Source organism: Nyctibius grandis, chromosome 9 (assembly GCF_013368605.1).
Source record: "Nyctibius grandis isolate bNycGra1 chromosome 9, bNycGra1.pri, whole genome shotgun sequence".
Classification (NCBI taxonomy): Eukaryota; Metazoa; Chordata; class Aves; order Nyctibiiformes; family Nyctibiidae; genus Nyctibius; species Nyctibius grandis.
The window spans coordinates 7,947,033-7,967,142 of NC_090666.1; the positions used below are offsets into that span (position 1 = coordinate 7,947,033).

At 38.8% G+C, this 20,110-nt stretch overlaps 1 protein-coding gene across 2 annotated transcripts in view; it reads left to right on the forward strand.

The window, feature by feature from the left end:
* The window catches only part of SPATS2L (spermatogenesis associated serine rich 2 like), a 149,661-nt gene that overhangs the window by 100,414 nt on the left and 29,137 nt on the right, over positions 1–20,110 (forward strand). For both annotated transcript variants that reach the window (XM_068407627.1, XM_068407626.1), the window contains exons 3-5: positions 3,314–3,375; positions 15,533–15,641; positions 19,252–19,301. In XM_068407627.1, the coding sequence (XP_068263728.1) occupies positions 3,337–3,375; positions 15,533–15,641; positions 19,252–19,301 (198 nt within the window). In that variant the 5' untranslated portion in view covers positions 3,314–3,336. The remainder of the gene's footprint in view (positions 1–3,313; positions 3,376–15,532; positions 15,642–19,251; positions 19,302–20,110) is intronic.

The window sequence follows — 20,110 nt, forward strand, 5'->3', positions numbered from 1 at the left end:
TGTGGCAGCTCAAATTTAGATGCAAGCCTGGAGCTAAAGTTTCTGAACTTCAGTGGGACTACTTTGTTCATAAAATTATTCACGTGCTATAATCTTCTGTCACAGGATTAGAAGTGCAGTAATTGTTCAATACAGAGATTAAAATATCATCAGAGGAAAAATACCAGTTAATTCAATAAATCAGTTTGTGCTACAATGAGAAAATTAAATTGATTAGCTATTAAGTATAGCTATAAAGGATATTTTTAAATATCAGTGCTACACTGACATTTTCCTTTTAATGTATCATTTGTATTTTATGTAACAAGCAGTGCTGGACTGAGTTATATAAATGAGCAAGTGTTGTGCAGGTTATTTCAATTATTTGCCCTTGGAGAAGGTGAATGAATAATAGCACCAACTCAGTTTTAGCATCTTCATTTTGACAGCTGTAATATGCATATTAAGGAAGAGTCTGAACTGTAGAGGAATGAGTCCATTTGTAAAAGCTGGTGTCCTCTTAGTTCTTGATCTTAAAGGGGGGGGGGGGGGGGCAAGGCGAGGCCGAAAGAGAGAAACACGGGGTATGTTTTGTGTGGCTTGCCAAGTCTTCTTGAAACAGCTTGCAGTTGCAGGCTAGCTGAATCAGCACCACGTTCATCAGTGGAAGACTATAATCATAGTAATACCTGGAGCGTACAGCAGAGAAGGGACAAGTCAAATCTGGCAAGGTGTTGTATGAAGTTTTTATATCTGGTTTTAAACTGAGTCAGAGCATTGCTATGAAGAGTAAATTTGGCTAAGTGTTGTAGTAGGGTTTAATCAGCAAATTGATATTTAACTAGTATCTTTGAAGCAACACAAATTGAGAGGTGTGGCGCTTTCACAAAGTACGATTATTGGGATTAATTTGCTTCATACAAGATGCAGTTTTAAAATGTATAGTTTTGTTACAAAATGAGTAAAATACATGCTGAAAAGGCAGAACCTGAAGATTTCATGTGACAGAGATGTTTTCCCATTATTTATTGTTTTTAATGGAGTAACAGACTTTTAAGGCCAGAAGGGTTAGTTAGCTATAATCCTTATTGTGCTTGTTTCTGTGCTGTGTGTTGGTTTCTCAGCTTTTTCCTATTTTTTTGTTAATGTTGTTGTAAGACGTTGGATCAGATTAAGTGTATTTAAATTGGTGTGCCAGAGGGCAGGCTTCCATCAGTTGTCTGTAACATTACAAAAGCTGCTAGATAGTAGGTACACGGGCGAACTAGTCAAATAACTATTCCTTAACATACGATTATCTATTAAACAGAGAATAGTATCAGTCCAGCGTGGTTTTGATGTCACTGGGTACAAGGCATGCTCTTCTGAAAAGTAGTAAGGGAGATGAAGGCTTACAGAGTAATTTTAGAGCTAAGTTTTCCAGTCTGCGTGGGAAATCTAATGACCTATATCTCATGTTCTGCGCCCATTTAATGTGAGAAATAGCTGACAGCAAAAGACAAGAAGTACATTAAAAAAAGTTATATAGGGACTACAGACGACAGTCATTTCTCAACACTTTCCTTTAGTTGTTGGAACACACTAAATATTGGAAATGCAGTTGCCCCAAGATCATATTCTGTCTGATCTTCCTGCCTGTTCTGTCCAGGCGTTTTATAACTCTGCTTTTAGCCATTGGGTGGGTTTGACAAAGAAACTCATTTGAGCTCTTTATCCTTAATTTAAGGAGGCGGGGCAGGGGGGGGACTTTCTGATCTGAGATACCAGCAGACAATAAGGCATTCAGAGTGACAAGAGTGACCCAGTTACCAGGAAGTCTTATCAGAGATGGTGAGATTCCAGCTCAGTGTCTTGGCAAAATGGTTGAGCCACTGACTAAAGACAGATATAAGGTATGTGAGTTATAGAGAGTATCTGTTCATGGTATAGTAAAATAGAGATGGCAGGAGGAACCTTACTCATTTCAAGCATTTTTTTTTTTTAATAACGGGCAATGGAAAGGGTTACTTTTTTTCTTCTGGCACCTTATTTTTGAGGGTTTCCATAATTTAGTGTCTGCTCTTCATCAGACCAAAACTCAAATTCATTTCTTTTTCTTCCTCCTATCGTCTTTTCCCCATTTACCGCAAAAAAGTCACATTATTTTTGAAAATGTGCTTCCTTGAATCTCATCTCCTTAATTAGAAAATGGATGCATACAAAAATTAGTAACAAGATTTAAATGCTATCAGTGGATATTGTAATGGAAGCACTTTGCTTCTGGAGTTTAAATTCCACTGAAGTGCTATGTTTCAAAGCAGGAGTTAAGGGAGGATTGTTTAAGTGCATTAGAAGAGATTTAGAAGAATTATGGGAACTATTATATCAGTCCACAGAGCAGAGGGCTCAAATGGGGAAAAGGAGGAAGTGTTTCAGCTTAAAAACTTGGAAAAACCCTAAGATTTCATTCTCATTTATGTACGTCTATACCTTCTTATCAGTGTACAGTAGAGTTAATTTTGGTGACCAAACCAAGCTTTTATTCCTTTTTGACTTAGTCTTTCCTGTAATTATTTGTGTTTAAAGTGTGAAGGTTCAAGCCTGTTCCTTACTGAAATCTAAGGCAGTTGGTTTTGATGGAAGCAGGATTAGGCGACTGGACTCCCTTCTGTGTATTAACTCTTCATCATGCCGTACAGTGTCTCTCACCCAGCCACATAACTGGAAATAGAAAGCATATTGCAGGGGTTCTTAATCACATGCAAATTCCATTCATGTGCCCAAGTTTTCGGAGCAGACTTGGAGGTTTAACTGTACAGGCCCTGTTAGTTTCAATAGGAGCTGTGTGGCTAAATCCTCTGAATTAGTTTGGGGAAAAAAAAAAAAAAAGCTACGCAGCACTTGTCAGCCTAACCTCCTGGCACATTCAGCTGCTTTTTGAGATGGGACCTTCAGACAAATTTTCTGGCAACAGTTGAGGTTGCTGGTGAATAAGAAAACAGGAGCTGTTGAGTTCGTCTAAGGTATTCCTCCTTTTAAAGCCTCAGAGGTATCAAGCAATAAAGAATAGGGTCCAAGAGCCATGGCTGGGAGAAGCATGATACCCCTTCTATCCAGATTCATAACTATGAGGCATTTTTTAAATATTTTTGCAGAACTAATCTGGGGAAGGTATGAAATTTGGACTAGCTTTGCTTTTTTGCAAGATTGAGCACTGCTGTGCAGGACATTGTGTTCTCATGTTTCTCTAATGCTTATACATAAGCACATCCAATTAGTCTTTATAGGTGTAGCTTTGACAGGTTGGGATTAAAGCCTCCAAATGAATCTTTTTTTTTTTTCTCTCCTTTCACAGACAATATTCTCACCTGAAGAGGGATGGCAGAAATCAATTCTCCTGTAAATATCAAGGAAAAGGTAGGTTCAGGTAACAGTACAATGCACACCAAAATGATATTTGCATACATATTTCACCCCTGCTGCTTCAAACACTGTTCATATACTTACCTTTAATATGCATTGACTCTATGCATAAAGTTAAGTACACAGGCAGATATTAATAGAATTAGTATGTTAATCTTGGTTGGTGAGAAACATTTTTGCTTTTCTGCAAAGAGACAATGTTTTGTCAGATAGACTTCTCTTATTCCTTGATGGTTCCTGTGCATGCTGATGCTGTGGAGAACAGCACTTTGTGATGGCTGCTGCTGTACAAAATACAACCTTTGAAGAAACATACCCTTTAGAAAATAATTTTTCTGACCATAAAAATGTCATACCGGTAACATTTAAAGGCAATTCCTAAAATTACACTGCCTGAAAAAAGTAGATTTTTTTTTTTTTCTTATGTAAGTAGCTCTGCTTTTAACTGCGTTCTATATGTTTGAGTATGTCCTCTCTGTATGCTGACTAGTGCTAGAGCCTTAGCACCCTTTCAGGAGCAGTAAAGGACTTAAAGCAAATTAGTATACAAATATGAGGTAGGTCAGGAGATCTTTTGTGACTTCCAGCAGGCAGATTGTGAAGAGACAATCGAACTTGTAGATAGTCCTCACCAACATAAATAGGAAACAAGGGCAGTTGTCAAAGAATAGGAAAAAAGGAGAGACAGAGAAGTGGGAAGACTGTAGGAGTGTAATGTGATAGGGCTGTATTTTAAAAGGAGCCAAGATTTTGAGAATTCTCCTGAATCATCCTGTCTTATAAAATCAGGTTTTGTTCTACTTCATGTTTGGGAAGAGAGATGGAGCTTTGCATTTAGGAAGTTCAGAAAAGGCTAGTGAGTTCCTTGATGTATGGCTTCTTTAAGCCCAGTGTGGCTCTCTGATACAGATTTTAAGGCAGTGTGATAAATGTTAAAGGCCAGAATCCAACTCTGTCAGTGAGCTCAAGTTTGTCCAGGTATCAGTGAAAAGTGGGTTAGGCCCATTCACTTCCTGAAAGATGCACAAGGAGAAAGGATCAAGGTTGATTAAATAGCAAGGAAATACAGAACAGTGAGGGCAGTGTGAACCTGAGAAACGTAGTCATCTTTGCTGTATCATAAGACCTACCTGTGGCACATTACATATCCTGCAGGGCAGCAGATGTGAAATATTCTCTCTAAGCCTGTCAATGGAAAGGAAAAGAATAAAAATTTGTGTATGATTCCTTGGATCAACTCTTCTCCTGAGCTGACGGAAAAAATTATTCAGCAGAAAAAGATTTACCTATACTTCGGTTTTGCAGTTCAGAACTTTAGTTTTGCAATAAGGGGGACTGATAACAAGGAAAAAATTGTTCGGCCTGAGGAATGTGTGCAAGATACTGTAAACGTGGCATTCCAATCCAGAAAAGTCCAAAGAAGTGATAGACAATGAAAATGTAATATAACACACTACAGCGTGACAGAAGAAAGAAATAGCCTTGAACTAGAGGGCAGTAGTCAGGTTTTTAGTTAATTTGATGTTTTGATTCTGAGTTCACAAATAATGAATTTTTTGGTCAGGTAATGTATTTCTCAGAACTGAACATGATTGAGTAGTTAATGGCTTAGACATCGCATTGGGTTTATAAAGACTTGATGAACCGTGAACTACTGAGCCTGAAACTACGTTTCCTCAAGTTTCAAATTGCTAATGATATTTGCTGAAAAAACAGTTAAAACTGTTACCTGCCCACCAATACACGAATGAAGCTGCTGAGGAAACAGCATAGCAAGTGATGATTTATACTAAGTAGTTCAGGTGGCAAAAAGTATTTGTTCAGACTGTTGTGTCCATCTTTCACTGCTTACTCACTTTCTTTGCTCTCTAAAGGATGTAGAACCTTTTTGCTTTATATCCCCTGATGGGAAACAGTTCCTTACCTGATGTGCTGCCCAGGTGCCTGCTTTTGGAGTAGTTTTTCCTCATATTCATTCTTACCTCCTGAATTACTCATTGTGCTTGAGGATTTGCATGTCAACATGAATCTGTGATGAGTATCTTCCATAGTCCTTAAAAACAGCACGGGGTTTAAATATTGAATAGCATGATGGATTTTGCAATAGAAAGCAGTATCATCAAATCCTATCCCCTAGTGCCAGTGTGCTGGAAGTTAAATTACAGTAGCTCTCAAGATGCAACTCAGTAAATCAGTTGAAGTTCTGCCTGTTTACTGTGTGGCTTGGATTTTTTTATTCATATAGTCAGCTTTACAAGTGCAGGATTTTACAAATAATCTGTTTGTCTTTTGCTAGTTTGAGTGAAGAACCGCAACAGGACTTTTATTCACACTAGTTACCTGCTGTTCCAAGTCTGATATCTGCTGGGAGTATCTGAAATCAAATGTTTATGAGCATATACATTTTAAGGCAGGAAAATAATTGAATCAATACACTCTGTTATAAATAGTCCCGCTCTTTATTCCTGTATCTTCCATCAGTATTTAGTGCCAGTAAATCCCTATGCCACAGTGAAAACCTAGGTTAACAGTAATTAATATTTTATTGCAAAGTCACTGGGTTTTATTCTGGAAAATATAAACTAGTAACCTACTAAATAAAGGGTTAGTGACTGAACAGCATAAACCTCATGAACTCTACATACATCAGCTGGGGAGCTAGCACGCTCAGTTTGCCATTTCACCTGGACAGGTCCGTCTTGTTTTAAAATGAGATTGCAATGACACAGAACCTCCATTTGACATCTCACATTTGGTTTACAGTATGGTGGCTTTTTCTGTCAGCAGCAAACTGAGTAACTCTAAAGCAACTGTAGCTTTAGAACCCTCTGAGTAATGCACTAGAAATACAAGGCAAGGGTTCAACACATGTGTCCTGCTGAGTTGGCTTTAATTATGTGTGCACATAGACTGCTAAACGTAAGAACTTCATTTGCGTGTTTGAAAAGTGACCTGGTAAGAGAGTCCAAATCAAATCCCTTTCTCGGAAAACTTACAGAGCAAGACATGGATATGCTACACAACATTGAAGCAGTGAGTTTAATGTTTACTTTTATCCACATTTTTGGGGGGAGTATTTCTGAGAAACAAAGCTGAGACTTATAAATTTTATTACTTTTGCTGAGCTCCACAAATCCATTGCCATCAATGCAAATATAAGCAGGCCTTGTTAAAAAGAACAGAACAGAATACAGTTCCTTTGCAGTTCTCCCTTTCTTCCGCCTCAGTGCTTGCAGATTATAATATATTTAAGACTTTGATCCTGCAAAGACTTGAATGAAGCCAAAGGAGCTGTACATCTGCACACAGTACTTATTCTTGTAAGTTTCTGCAAAAGTAGTACACAAGTTTCTCCTTAAATTGAACATTGTTTCTCTGTGACAAAAATATAGTACAGAGCCCATGAAGTTTTGGCATAATGGTTGGTTTGTGTTTTGGTGGTGGGGTTTTTTGACTTTTTTTGGGTTTTTTGTTTTTTTGTTTTTTTTTAAATGGTGACCTTTCCCCATGTTCTCTCCATGATCAACTTCTAGTTATTCAAGGAAATAAGACCTCTGCCACTGTTTTAAAGGTGGTGTGAGGCTGAGGCAGGCGTTTTGGGAATTATGCTCACACACGGGCTCTGTAAGACCCTACCCCTGATTTGAGTCACGAGAGAATGCTACTGTAGTACTGATACTTGTATAATTCATTCTTGGCATTTCAGCTGGAATAGTTCATAAAGTCAGTAGGTTAAACATTCTATTTTGTATCTCTCATTTTTTTCCCCTGAGAGATTTACATAAATGTTGGCCTGCGATGTCAGGAAGGCTAATGGAAGTTTCCATAGTTGGCAGAGGCTCCTGCAGCTGTGATACTCTTGTGGGGAGCCAGGACTGTTCTGATTACCATATTTTCATGCATTATAACCCACAGATTTTCTGGAATAACACAAGTTCTGCATTTCAGCAGCCGCAAGGGTCATTACATGCCTGCATAGTTAGTACAAGGAGAAGTTTATCATCAGAATCTGTCTCAGAATAATTCCCTCTGCCCCGACCCTTGCTGTAGTCTTCCTCCACTATGCCACTTTCCCTCTTGCCTCTGATTATACTCATCTTTGTGCCTGAAAATACAGTAGAACTGAGCACTTGTTTTCTAGTATCAGGATTTTCAGAGACTGAGAGTTATACATAGTTCAAATCATATGCACACAAGTTCATTGGATTAAGGGATAAAATGGGCCAAACTCACTGGCTTAAATCCAAAATAATTCCATAAAATTAATGGAGGTATTAAAGCATTAACCTAGTACATTACCAGAAGAGGTGCTGAGTTTCTGAATGACAAGGCCTCCAAAGAAGCAGCAATTGGAGCGAGGAACACAAGCGATATATTGTCTCCTGCAACAATTAGACCCTCTTAGTTTAACAAGAGGAGAGTGAGTATCAGGCACTCCCCTGGATAGCCATTCAGTTCTGGCACGTGATTTTGGTTTCAATCCAAAGAAACACTGGGAATTGTTCAAACCTCAGGACTTGCTTTTGGGCCTATTTTTTTTTTTTTTTTAATTGTGTGTCTAAACATATTTGAACAAGTGAGATCTGGTGTCAGCTGGAATTAACAAAATACTCATTCAGATGAAAATTCTCCTCTTGGGATTCTGTTAGGAGTGAAGTTTTGCTGAAGTTTTGAAGGGCTTGCTTTTTCATTTGTCATTTCAAGTGTCAGAGCTGTAGGAGCAGATGGGCAGATTTGTTACATAAACTGCAAGAAGGAAATTTTATTCATATGTATTTTGGGGGTGTTCACAGTTTTGTTTACATTATGCCGTAACTGCGGTTTTCATAAGCAATAGTCAGCATGCAAGGAAGGAGTAGGATTCATAGTGGAAGGAATGGAAGTAGTATTTAAATTTAAAATTACACGTTACAAAAGCAGATAGTTTCCAATCTTATGATTTCACTAGATCTCCTTAAAGTTGACATTTGCAGCTGTTCCTTGCCCTTGTGTTGAAGTAGATGAACTTAGTCCGAAGACCAGCAAAGTTGATGAAAATGCACTCATGTCACTTGATGAGCCATTTAACTTGGGTTAAGGATATTATAGATTCACGTCTCTAAATAGTGCTGCCGTTATTCAAGCAGAACAGTTCTTACTGAGCCAAACTTTTTCATATGTTCTTCAGAATTCCTGAAATGTCTGTTTTTTTCCATTTCGTTAGTTTAAAAATATGGGGGACAAAGCGACATACTAAATCCATGATGATTGCCTAAAGTAGCTTACTGCAGCAAGTAGAATTTTTTTTGTGCTTACTGGGGATAAGTGATCTGAAGGTATCAGCGTGATAAACGGGTCATGTAATGGGAAGAGAGGTGCAGACCTGATCAAAGCTGTTATTTTGCTCAAAGGGAATGTTAACACTTGCTCAGTGTGTCATGATGAGCTCAGTAAAACTTATGGAAAACTGTCTCTGATGTAGGAAATAGGCTTGCCATGCAGCAAAGCCAAGTTGTATTTATGAAATATATTTGTGTAGGAGTTTTCAAAACCTTAAATTCTGCCATGAAGTGTTTTTAAAATGCATTTTCCTGCTTAATGTAGCCAGGACATCTGCTAATGCTAAATTCCTAGACTATAGGAATCAGCAGAGCTCTGCAAACAGCCCTCCTTCCCTGCTCCTCTTGCAGGATTTGGGTCAACCCCAATTGGAGGTGTAATCTAGCTGAATGTGGCCTACACTGCTCCCTATCCTCAGTTGCAGTGGGTATATACGGTGTATATGTGTGCATAAAGATTTGTTTCTGACATGCAGTAAAAATAAAGTAGGAAAATGTGTAGTTGTTGTTAACCATACTTCTAAATGAACTTAGCTCCTAACTTAATGTTTAGTACAAAGTGAAGGTGGATCTGTGTTAAGAGTTCCTAACCAAGTGTAAGTAAGAATATTCCTAACTGAATAAGTGACCCTAAGAGTAACTTACTTCAAGGGGATTAGAGCAGCTGTGTTCAGGGGTTTCAGAACAGCCGTGAGCTTTCAGCAAAGAAGTTTAATTTGTCACTATGTCAGAAATCTATAAACAAATTCTCTGAACCCCGGATATGTTACTTATTCACCAGAAACATCCTCTTTGAGATGATGCCAAGGGGGAGCAGATGGAGTAGAGCAGCAAACAGGCAGCAATTGATTCCATGTTTTTACAGTTGCCTGGGAACCATTTGAAACTTGACAGAGAACTTAAAGGACTCAGATGAATACACAGCAATGTTAGCTTGGTTCTGGGTGCGGAGTAGGTAATCTGCTGTCACAACTTTCAGGCAGGCTGCCTTTCTTTTTGAGCTTGACTTACCAGGAAAGTCTCATGAGATTGGTGTTCCTGAGGACTTTGAGTAAGATACCATGAGAGATTAGAATTTCAGTGTCCTCCTCTCCTGTGTGCCATGCTTCTGAGAAGTAGCCTGTTACAAGGTTTATTTTTTAATTTATAGGCAAGCCAAAAATTTGCCCCAAGTGACATTGTGTATGGTTTAACAGTAATCCTCAGAAAAACAGTCAAGTATATCTGGTCAGACCTTGGGGATTTTATTTTGGGGTAAAAAGAGTTTATCTGAGAGGACCTGGAACCTTTTTCAATTTTGATATCACTTCTGGGCAGTCCTCTGCAATTTGTGTAAGAGACTGATAAAAACAACCTCATGACTGTGGAATTCTGGTCCTGATGAGACGCAGCCTGGCTCAAATTGCAGCAACTTTATCAGAGCTTGAGCAAGCATTTCAGGCTAAGTGTGTGCTTAAGACTTCAACTCAGAAAAGTGATTAAAAGTCTGCTAAACTTTGAACTAACTTTAGCCTTATCCAGAAGAGTAGCTAGGTCCACAGGAATTAAGTGCATGCTTGCAAGGTACGTCTCTGGATCATGGGTTTAAATGGAGATGGACATGGGCTTTGCCTTCCATGTTCTGGAGCATACACAGTTGTTTTCAAGATCACAGCTTTATATTTTAGATCTGTGATTGCTTTAAAGTAGCTTTTGTAAGCTGAAATTCTGAGCAAGTCATCTTAGTGGTAAACAAAGAAATGTGCTTTCTGCTCAGGCTACAGGAGGGAAAGCCCAAGAATTTAACTACTTGTCAGTGACAGCCTCTCAACTAATGCTGACATTAACAGCACAGTTATCTGTGGTTCAGAAGGTATGTTACTGAATTCTCTTTGTGTCCCGGAATGCTTGTCTGGCGTCCAGATGATGACAGAAGTTCACTGGGAATCTACGCTGGATAAAGACAGGATGATTCACAAAATCATTAAAATAGTTGACTTCCCTGTAGTCTGTCTGGTAATGTTGCTCTTCCTATGATCGGGTTTCAGTGAGTAGGAGAAAACTGTTTTCTCTTACATACATGGAAATAAATCTAATAGACTGCTGTGAGTTTGTTCTTGCAGACTGTTAGGTATTAATGCAGTATCACTGCATGTTAGGAGTTTCTTTGGCTCTTGTACTTTTTTCCATTCTTTAGGATGTTAAGTATTTTTTAAAAGGAATTTGTTGATGAGGAGTCATACAATATTGAGTTATTCTAGTTCCATAATCTGTTGCTTACCTGTTGAGAAGATGGATGTTCTTGGTAAGTTTGAGGACTATAAATTTAGAGAGACAAAGTTGTAAATTATCTCCTGCCCTGGAATACCAATCTGAGCTTCCGTCATAGAAATCTACACATGTGTTTGAAACCAGGGTGAAAGGACTAAGAGGTGGAGTGTCGGGGACCTTGAAATTTGCATTTCTAAGCTAAGGCTGTCATATGGCCTTGTCTCCCTCGACATGCCTTGTCCTGCTCCCAGATACACTGTCAGGTCACAATTTGAGACTGTAGCCATTTGTCAATAATTTCTGGATGTCCAGATATCACTGACTCTTTCATTGCCTGTGTACAATCATTCCGGTATATTCTGGATGAAAACATCAGTCAGGCAGTGCATATGTTGGAGACCTGATGTCTGGCACACAGATCTGTCTGTCTTTGAAATTCCAGAAAAAATATGGTAACATTATTCCATTTTGTTCCTAAAAATTTTTTTAAGACAAAATACTTCGGAACAAAACCTTTCAGGATTTCTCCTCTGGAATTCTGGGTTTATATCTGCTTTTGTTGTTTCTGAACAGAGCAGTATATGTATTTTTTTTCTTAATATTAACATATCCTACTGGTTCCAAATTTTAGTTTTCATCTATCTTATCCCACATAAGGCACTGCAGAAATCTGGAAAGCAAAAACACTAACAACTTGTAGGTATCCTGGGTATCATAGACATGCACAAGGGAAGCAGTTTAAGAAAGCGTAAGCAACTTCTGATCTGGAATTTCATAAGTCCTGGATGCTTTACTTTGCAATCTGATGTTCTTTTCCTGAGGAATTTTTTCATGAAACTTCTTAACTTTTTTATTTTCTAAATGGAAAGATAAACAAATGTATATTTTATACAACAGTGAACAAAGGATATTGTTGGGTTTTGGCAGTAGAACTGTTGAGCTCTGTAGTACGTTAATGTTCCCTAAATCTAATTTCTATATAGTCCAACTAAAACGGGACTGTGTCCATGCTTAATTTCTTTTCTCTCTATTGGCGAGTATTCTTCCTAAGATCATTGTCTTGCTTTTTTTGGGTTAGCTCCACAACTAGAATGTTTCCATAACCTTTTTGTATTTAGTCGTAGTACTAGTTGGATGAAGCACAGTTTAGCTTTTAATTCTAGTTTTTCTATTGATCAAAAAATTCTTAACAAAGACCATACAGTGCAAACAGAAAGTCTTCAGTAGATTCTGTAGTCTAAGACATAGTCTGCCTGGTTGAGTTCTTGTGTGTCAGTGTTCTCCACCCCACAGATGTTCTTCTTAATGTCTTAAGAAGTTTCCAAACTGCAGTGTGTGGCGAGTTGCCTGATCCATCCTGTGGTCTTGGCCTCACTTTGTTGTTTCCAGATGCTTCTTGAGGCTTCCAGACCTTTCATAGCAAAGGAGGACCTAGAAGCCATATGAAATTCCCATGCTTATATTTAAAGATGGTTAGAATACACTAGATGTTTCCTTTTACTATTTTTCTTGTAAGCAGTTGCCACAAAGAGATTATGCAATTCTGAGTAGGCAGAGAGATGATCCACATGATTGTGAAAGAAGAGGGGAGATTTTTGTGAGAATATGAAGATGTAATCCACATGGTGGAAATGTTTGGCAACTACCAGCTTGAACATAAAATGGACTGCAGCTTGTGGCCTGTTCTGCCCTAGCATCTGTGCCAATTTCTATTGTTATGGAGCCAGCTCAGCTCATACTTGTTACAGCTTTATCAGTAAATAGCATGCCTGTGCTCACAATCAGAAGATGAATAAAACTCCTTTTTCCAGGGCTTTCTCCGCACATCCTGCTGATTTGGGGTGGTTATCACTTGAACACCTGCAGTGCATAGCTATACTCACTACTTCCCTCCCCGTGTGCACACGTCATCTGAAGAGATAGGCTTGAGCAGACAGAGATTCTCTGGATGGTTTCTGGCAACAGCAGCCTCTGGTTCCAAGCGGTCCTGTTGACAGCCTAGCCTGTCTGAACTTCCAATATAAAGTTACCTATGTTTACTAGAGACTCCAAAGCAGCTAGCTGTTGGGTTGGCACCTACCTTGTGGGCAAGCCTTGCCCAGTCATAGGGTGGCAAGATTAGACAAATGATTAGATAGGCCTTTGGAAAGGGTCCTTGGGAAGTAGACAAGCAATTTAACTCCACTGCCCTCTAAATTATGGTTGTGGCCTGAGTTGTCCAGGGCTAGACTTGCTGCTTGAAATGTGTTGTGGGTAAATGTGAAGCTGCAGAGATGTGTGGTAGGATGATGGACAGGAGCAGAGTAAATCATACTAAGTAGATGTAGTAAAGTTGTGTGCTGAAGTCAGAAAGTGGCCTTCCTTACACAGTGAAAGAGATGAGCTCCTCTAGAAAGCATCCTCCAGGAAGTTTGATCCTGTGTGGATTTAGCTGAAGCAAGTATCAACCTTTTGTGCTGCTGAAGCTCAGTCCAGCAGGCGTCGTGAATCAGAGCCCTCAGTCACTGAGCATTAACACAGCCTGAAATGTCATGGCTTATGTTAGTATACAGGACAGGGCAGTATGGTGGTTAAGGAGTGGGGTGAACATACTACAGCAAAATAAGAGTTTTGGTCATAAATCTGAGCACTTAAGTGTTCTGAATCACGTTCTGGTGTCTCTGCTGATGGAGACTCTATAAAGGGAATCTAGAAAGGTTGTTCTTCAGCATCTAAATGGACAGCTAAGACAAGCTAGTGTGAATGCTCTCACAATGTAAGCCAGCCTAGTTCCCTTAAACAGATCTATCTTTGTGAAAAAATATTATTTTTTCACAATTTATATTTCACAGTACAATGAAAAGACCACCAGTGCTTCACAGTCAGAAATGAGCAGAAACATTGCGATGCAGCAGATAAAATACATCCTAATCAAGGATGTATTCCCACAGAAGGATGGCAAAGAAGGGTGCCAGATAAACATTTGCAGTGCAATAACAAATCTTTAATAGTAAATTCTTTCTGGATAGCTTGTCACAGAAGCTCAAAAAGCTGATTTGGAACAACTAGACTGGTTTTGGCGCTGATTCTCTTGTTTTTTTTTCAGAGTAGTACCATAGGCTTTTGTTAGTTTTGCTAATTACGTTTAACCGAGTATTTTTATTTTGGTACTACCTAGTAAAGTTTGTCTAGCATTAAAACAATAGAGTAATTAAGTTTCATGTAACTATTTACTTTCAGCTGTATTACGTGGGCATGAGAAAGTAAATCACCAACATGGTTCCAGTAGGAATATTTTATTTAAAACACAGTGGGTTGAATTACCATTTGGTATAAATGGATACTGAAGACAATACAGCAATAGCAAATGCTGTGAAATTGAAGCATGGCATGACAGAATCGTCTGTAGGTGTAACACCTCATCCATCAGCAGAGTTTTCTGAAGGAAGCATTTGGCTTCCCGTGTACTTTGTTCAGGATTTTGTTACACAAGCTTCCTGGTCACATATATATGGAACAGCAAACTGAAATTATGCTGAGCAGCCACTAGAGCTTTTAAAAATGATACTGTTTTCTTTTAGCCTGTGACTATTTTCATGCATATGACTGTTTTCCAGATGTCAGAAAAACACACATCGTAACTTTGATGCAGCAAGGCCATGCAACAGCCTTGTTGAAGTAGTTGTGTCCTCTGTAACTTTGTATGGGCAATGCGTCTTCTCAAGTCTCATGGCAGCAAATAGAACATTTAGAAAAGAAGCATAAGGCCAAATTCTGTCAGTTTAATTAAACTAGTTCTCCCATTGTGACTGAGAGTAGGATTTGGTTCCAGGCTTACTGGCTGCCAGTTTGTTGTGGTTTAACCCCAACTCGCAACTAAGCACCACACAGCAGCTCTCTCGCTCCTTCTGTCCCCAGTGGGATGGGGGAGACAATCAGGAAAAAAAAAAAAGTAAAACTCATGGGCTGAGATAAAGACAGTTTAATAGGACAGCAAAGGAAGATAAAATAGTAATAATATTAATAAAGAATATGTGAAATGAGTGATGCACAGTGCAATCGCTCACCACCCGCTGACCGATGCCCAGCCCGTCCCCAAGCACCGATTTCCCCAGTTTATATACTGAGCATGAAGTCATATGGTATGGAATATCCCTTTGGCTGGTTTGGGTCAGCTGTCCTGGCTATGCTCCCCCCGAGCTTCTTGTGCACCTACTTGCTGGCAGAGCATGGGAAGCTGAAAAGTCCTTGACTTAGGATAAGCACTACTTAGCGACAACTAAAACATCAGTATGTTATCAACATTATTCTCAAACTAAATCCAAAACACAGCACTATACCAGCTACTAGGAAGAAAATTAACTCTATCCCAGCCAAAACCAGGACACAGTTCTATGATTTGGTCTCTTGAAGAAATTGTTTTCATTATTTGCATGGGCCAGGTGAGGAGAGGATGAGTGCTTCATACAGATACATTGTGTACTTGTAAGCACATCATGTATAACATGCAGTTATATAAATATGCATTGGCACAAAGGCACCTTGTTGTCTAAAGGAGTATGATAAACCCTTATGTTATTGTCTTCCTTTTTTTTTCCTTTCAGATCAATGCAATCCGATCAATTGTTCCGAACAAAAGCAATAATGAGATAGTTCTGGTGTTGCAGCAGTTTGATAACAATGTAGACAGGGCTGTTCAAGCTTTCATGGATGGTGAGTATAGTGTACCTTTTTCACTAAGGCATGAGAGACTCAATTGCATGCCAAAGTATTCATTGTCTCTAGTGGCTCGAAATATATTCTGTTGTTCTGCTGAAATTCAGATGATTGTGACACTTAGAAAGTTCTTTTTTTTTTTTTTTTTTTCCAAATTTGATCCTCCTGTCTGCATCTTTGCTTCTTCACAGTATGTTTGACATGCCTGTTTATCTGTTCTACCTGACTTTGGAATTTTTGGTGCCAGTCTTGTTGCTGACCACCTTTATTCTGTATGGAAGTTGATGCTCTTTAAAGTAAATATGTCAGAATATGATTCACTGTTGAAGATACAGTAACTAATAAGAATTTGGGATAGTTCTGAAGCAGATAACCAGGCCCCTAAACCCCTGAACTTGATGCATACATTGACATTCAAACCTCAATCTGAATTTTGCAAACAGCCTTGACATTTATAGTGGCTGAACCAAAACTCCATTGAAAGTTTGAGCCATTCTAAATCTGGATCTGAGTTTGTATTTTGCATCATGAGACCATCTCTAATGAAAGGTCACTTGTATTTAAATAAATAACACTTTTCTGATAAATATATGATGGCAAGGATTTTGAACTTTCACCAATGTCTGTAAGAAAGCCTTTGCAGGAATAGCAGCAAACCATGAGCAAATCCTCTCAAAATCTTTGTAGCTTGGGGATGCTTAAAAGATACTAGAAGAGTTCAGTGGTCTCAAAAGCTCTGTGTATCTTAAAAATGCCTCATAGTCTTGGATTTGCCATCTCAACAAGTTGCTTATTTCATATCTGTTTTACTTCAGAGTAGTTTTGGGTTTGGTTTGGATTAATTTACTAAAATATATCAGCCAAAAAGCATCGTGATGTACTAGGGATTACTTACCAATATGCAAAAGGCAGATGCAAGCAAACTGGACTATTTATAAATGCATCAGAATTCTTCCATCAGATCTATGTGGTGCCTCTTGATTCAGGCATCTGCATAGATGGTCAGATTCTGATAGATGTATGGAAATCGGAGTTTGTTTGTGCACACGCACACAGAAGGGAAAATGTGATGCATCTAATTAACAATAATTTTGTTTTCCTGTGATATGTGTCCTGGGGAAAGTAGTGGAGGGTTGCTCTGGTTATTCAGTAAGTTCCTTTCATTCAATTTATTTTGTCTTAAGTTACCATTGCTCACTTGTGGTCTCTGAGTTGTTTCTAATGGCCCCTCGAAAGGGGAATTGCTTTCATAAGCCATGTGTCGTCATCTGCTATGAGGAGGAAACGGGGCAAAAGCAAGCCTTGCAAGAGTGCAACAAAGTCTTGAAGAAAAGCAAGCTGTTGTAACCTGAGTTCAAATGATCTTTGTTTGAACTTCACCAGTTTATGATCATTGTGCCTTGAGTTCAAAAGTCTTTGCAAGTGAGCATTTGAAAACGGACAGTGTTTATTACTGTCTGGAAACAGCGTGAGAAAAGACGTGTCCATTGAGCTGCCACTGTGGATAGAATGAATCCAGCACTTTGAGTATCTTTTCACGTGAATGACAAAAATTTCTAAGATTGAAATATCACAATCGCAGAGAACACATTGCCGCCTGCAATGAAAAACATGGGGTCAGCCATGCTGAGTGAAAAGGCTGAGCACCTCCATTTAATGCTTCTCTCAGAGCTGCTGCATGCTGAATCAAGAAATGTTCAAATTTAGTTTCCTGAGATCAGCTCCTGTCTTGCTTCGTATCTGGAGTGGCATATAGGTAGTGTCTCTATTATGGATTTACTTCTATATGTGAAATTCTAGTTAAAACATTTGAACTACTATTTTATTTTAGCTGCTATGTTAGTGTTTACCTAATTAAGCATAATCAGAAGGTGTGTTCAGCTGCTTTGTAGATGTGTTCAAAAAAACATACTGATGGGCTCAAATGAGGGCTTTGGGACTTGCACAGTTAGTGCATTTCCAACAGGAGGAAACGGGTTTGTTGGGTGAATCCCTAAAACAACCCTTACCATGCATAGTATTCACAGGGAAGCTGAGGGAAGCAAAGCTGAGCAACACCAGCCGACACAAGAAGAGTGTTGGGTGATACTGTGAAAACAGTTAACAAAGCTGTCAAGTGAAATCGCCTATTTTCAGCAGCATGGAGTAAAATGGGCAGCAAATGTTGGGGTTTATTTCTTCATACTGAAACATGGTGTCTGTCAAAAGATAGTATACCTTTAGGAGAGAGGGTTCTATTTATATGTATGTAAAAAAAAGAAATCTGTACCTAAGTGTGTATGTGTATAACTAAATATAGATATATGTATAGTTATACACATAATAGAAATTTTCTTGGCTTTCTGTCTGCATTGTCATGTCATCTAGGAAACAAAATATGGCTTTGATGGATTCCATACGTATTTTTTTCACAGTTTAACAAATTAGGCTTAGCACTGCTAGCAAGACTCATAATCTTTTCTAATGTGCCCAATAGACTCACTAGATAATCTTGGATCTGGATTATTGTGATAGAAAAATAATTTTGGTACATTTGAAAACCTCACACGTCTTTGGCTTGAATACAAGTTGACAACTCATGGTGGTCTGAAAGCAGCATTACTTCTTAATATTATCAAGAGTTCACTGAAGTGAATGAGAAGAATGGCTGAGCACAAAATCCATTTGGAAAGGATAATAAATTAATATTTACTAGAATTACGCAGTGATGGTAAAGTGATTCTTAAAGAGCTTTAACCTGGTTGTGATTAAAAGGATTATGGTGGCAGATACTGCCATAGTAGTTTGGATAACAATTCAGACTGCATGCTCACCCTGAGCATCTATTTTCAGCTTTAGGGTCCAGGAGAACAAAATAATGATGTTAATTAGATGCAGGAGAGTTTTCGTCTAACATGGCAGCTGGCACTGGTCTGACCAAGACTCTGCTTGCTTTGTTGCATAAATTAATCTAACCAACTCATTAGAGCTGGCAGAAAGAATTTCAAATATACAAAATTGTAATCATTTTTCAATATAAATTTTAACCACTTTTTTCTGCCAGGCCTAAGTTTACTGTGTTTCTGTGATGCAGAATTTCTGCAGCAGTCCACGAAATTACTCTTCTGAATGCCAATTAAGTCTTCATTTTTGTGTTCTTATGTCTTCTGAATATGATGGATAACACATAGTAAGTATATGATAAAAATGCCAAAAGATTTTTACAACTTTCGGAAGCTCTAGAGTCAGGGTGGACTGTCTAGTTTACCCAGTGTTTGTATTAGGGTGCTGAGATGCTTCCCTTTTCAGGCAAGAGATTTGAGTGTTGATTTTTCTAGGGCTTATGCTAGTGCTTTAAGTTGGGCACCCACTTAATCACTTTGTGGAATGAAGGCCATAAAAAGCAGCAGTGCTAAGTAGCCCATCCACTGTACGTATGTAATCAAATAAAACAGGTAACTAAAAAGGAGAAAGACAGCGGTTCTTGTTTTGTTCTCCCCACGTAAGAGAATTCACAACAACAAATGGAAGTGCTGCCCAGATAGGAGACTAGAAACTGTTCTTGAACACAGTTGTTCTTTTTCATAGCTGAACTTTTCTTGAAATGTTTTGTCTTTCCTTTCTTTAGGCAGCGCAGCTCAGGTTCTAAAGGAATGGAATATGACAGGGAGAAAGAAGGTAAGAACTTGCTCTTGAGAATCACAGCATTCAGACCATTTATCAGCTATCTGTAGTTGAATGTAGTACTTTTATTTTGGCCAGTACTTTGTTTGCCTTTGCTAACATGGGTGACTTCATTCACACCTGTAGTCAGAATACATGAAAGCCAATGTGTGTATTATTTTTAATCCTGTTCATCTGTTGCGCTCTCTCTAGCTCAGCATTCTGAGAGAATTTCTGGGACAGCACATGTGTGTACACATGTGTGACCCTGGACAAGTACAGCGAATCCCAAAACAGCCCATGTGCAGAAACACTTTTAATAAGCAGTTGTATCCTGGATAGTCACAGCCACTTATAGTGCTAGAGTTTTTGCTGCCAGGTGTAAGAATAACTTATGCATAGGAGTCATCCAGTAGGAGTCGTGCATTAGTGACACTATCAAGTCAGATACTTCAAGTATATACTTGGGATATTATCTTCGTGCTTACGTATCTCCAAGACAGAGCTGTACCAGGAGGCTGCCCTGAGTTGCTGTCATGGAGGCTCCCCTTTATGATAGGGAGAGCTACAGTAGCAGCGGCCAACCTGTGTCCTCTGTGATCACTTTCTGCCTGATAAGAGTGATGCCTTAAGGGTTTGTCCGCGTTACTGCGTGGATGTCCCCTGGATGGTTAGGAACTACTTGTCCTAAGTGACTGCGAACATTTTGAGCAGCATCCTAGCAGAGGCTCTGTTACCGTGTTGCAATGCAAGTATTTTATGTGGAAGGAAGGGGAAAACCAGTTTGGAGCTTTAGATTTTATTTGAAATGGTTTATATATTCA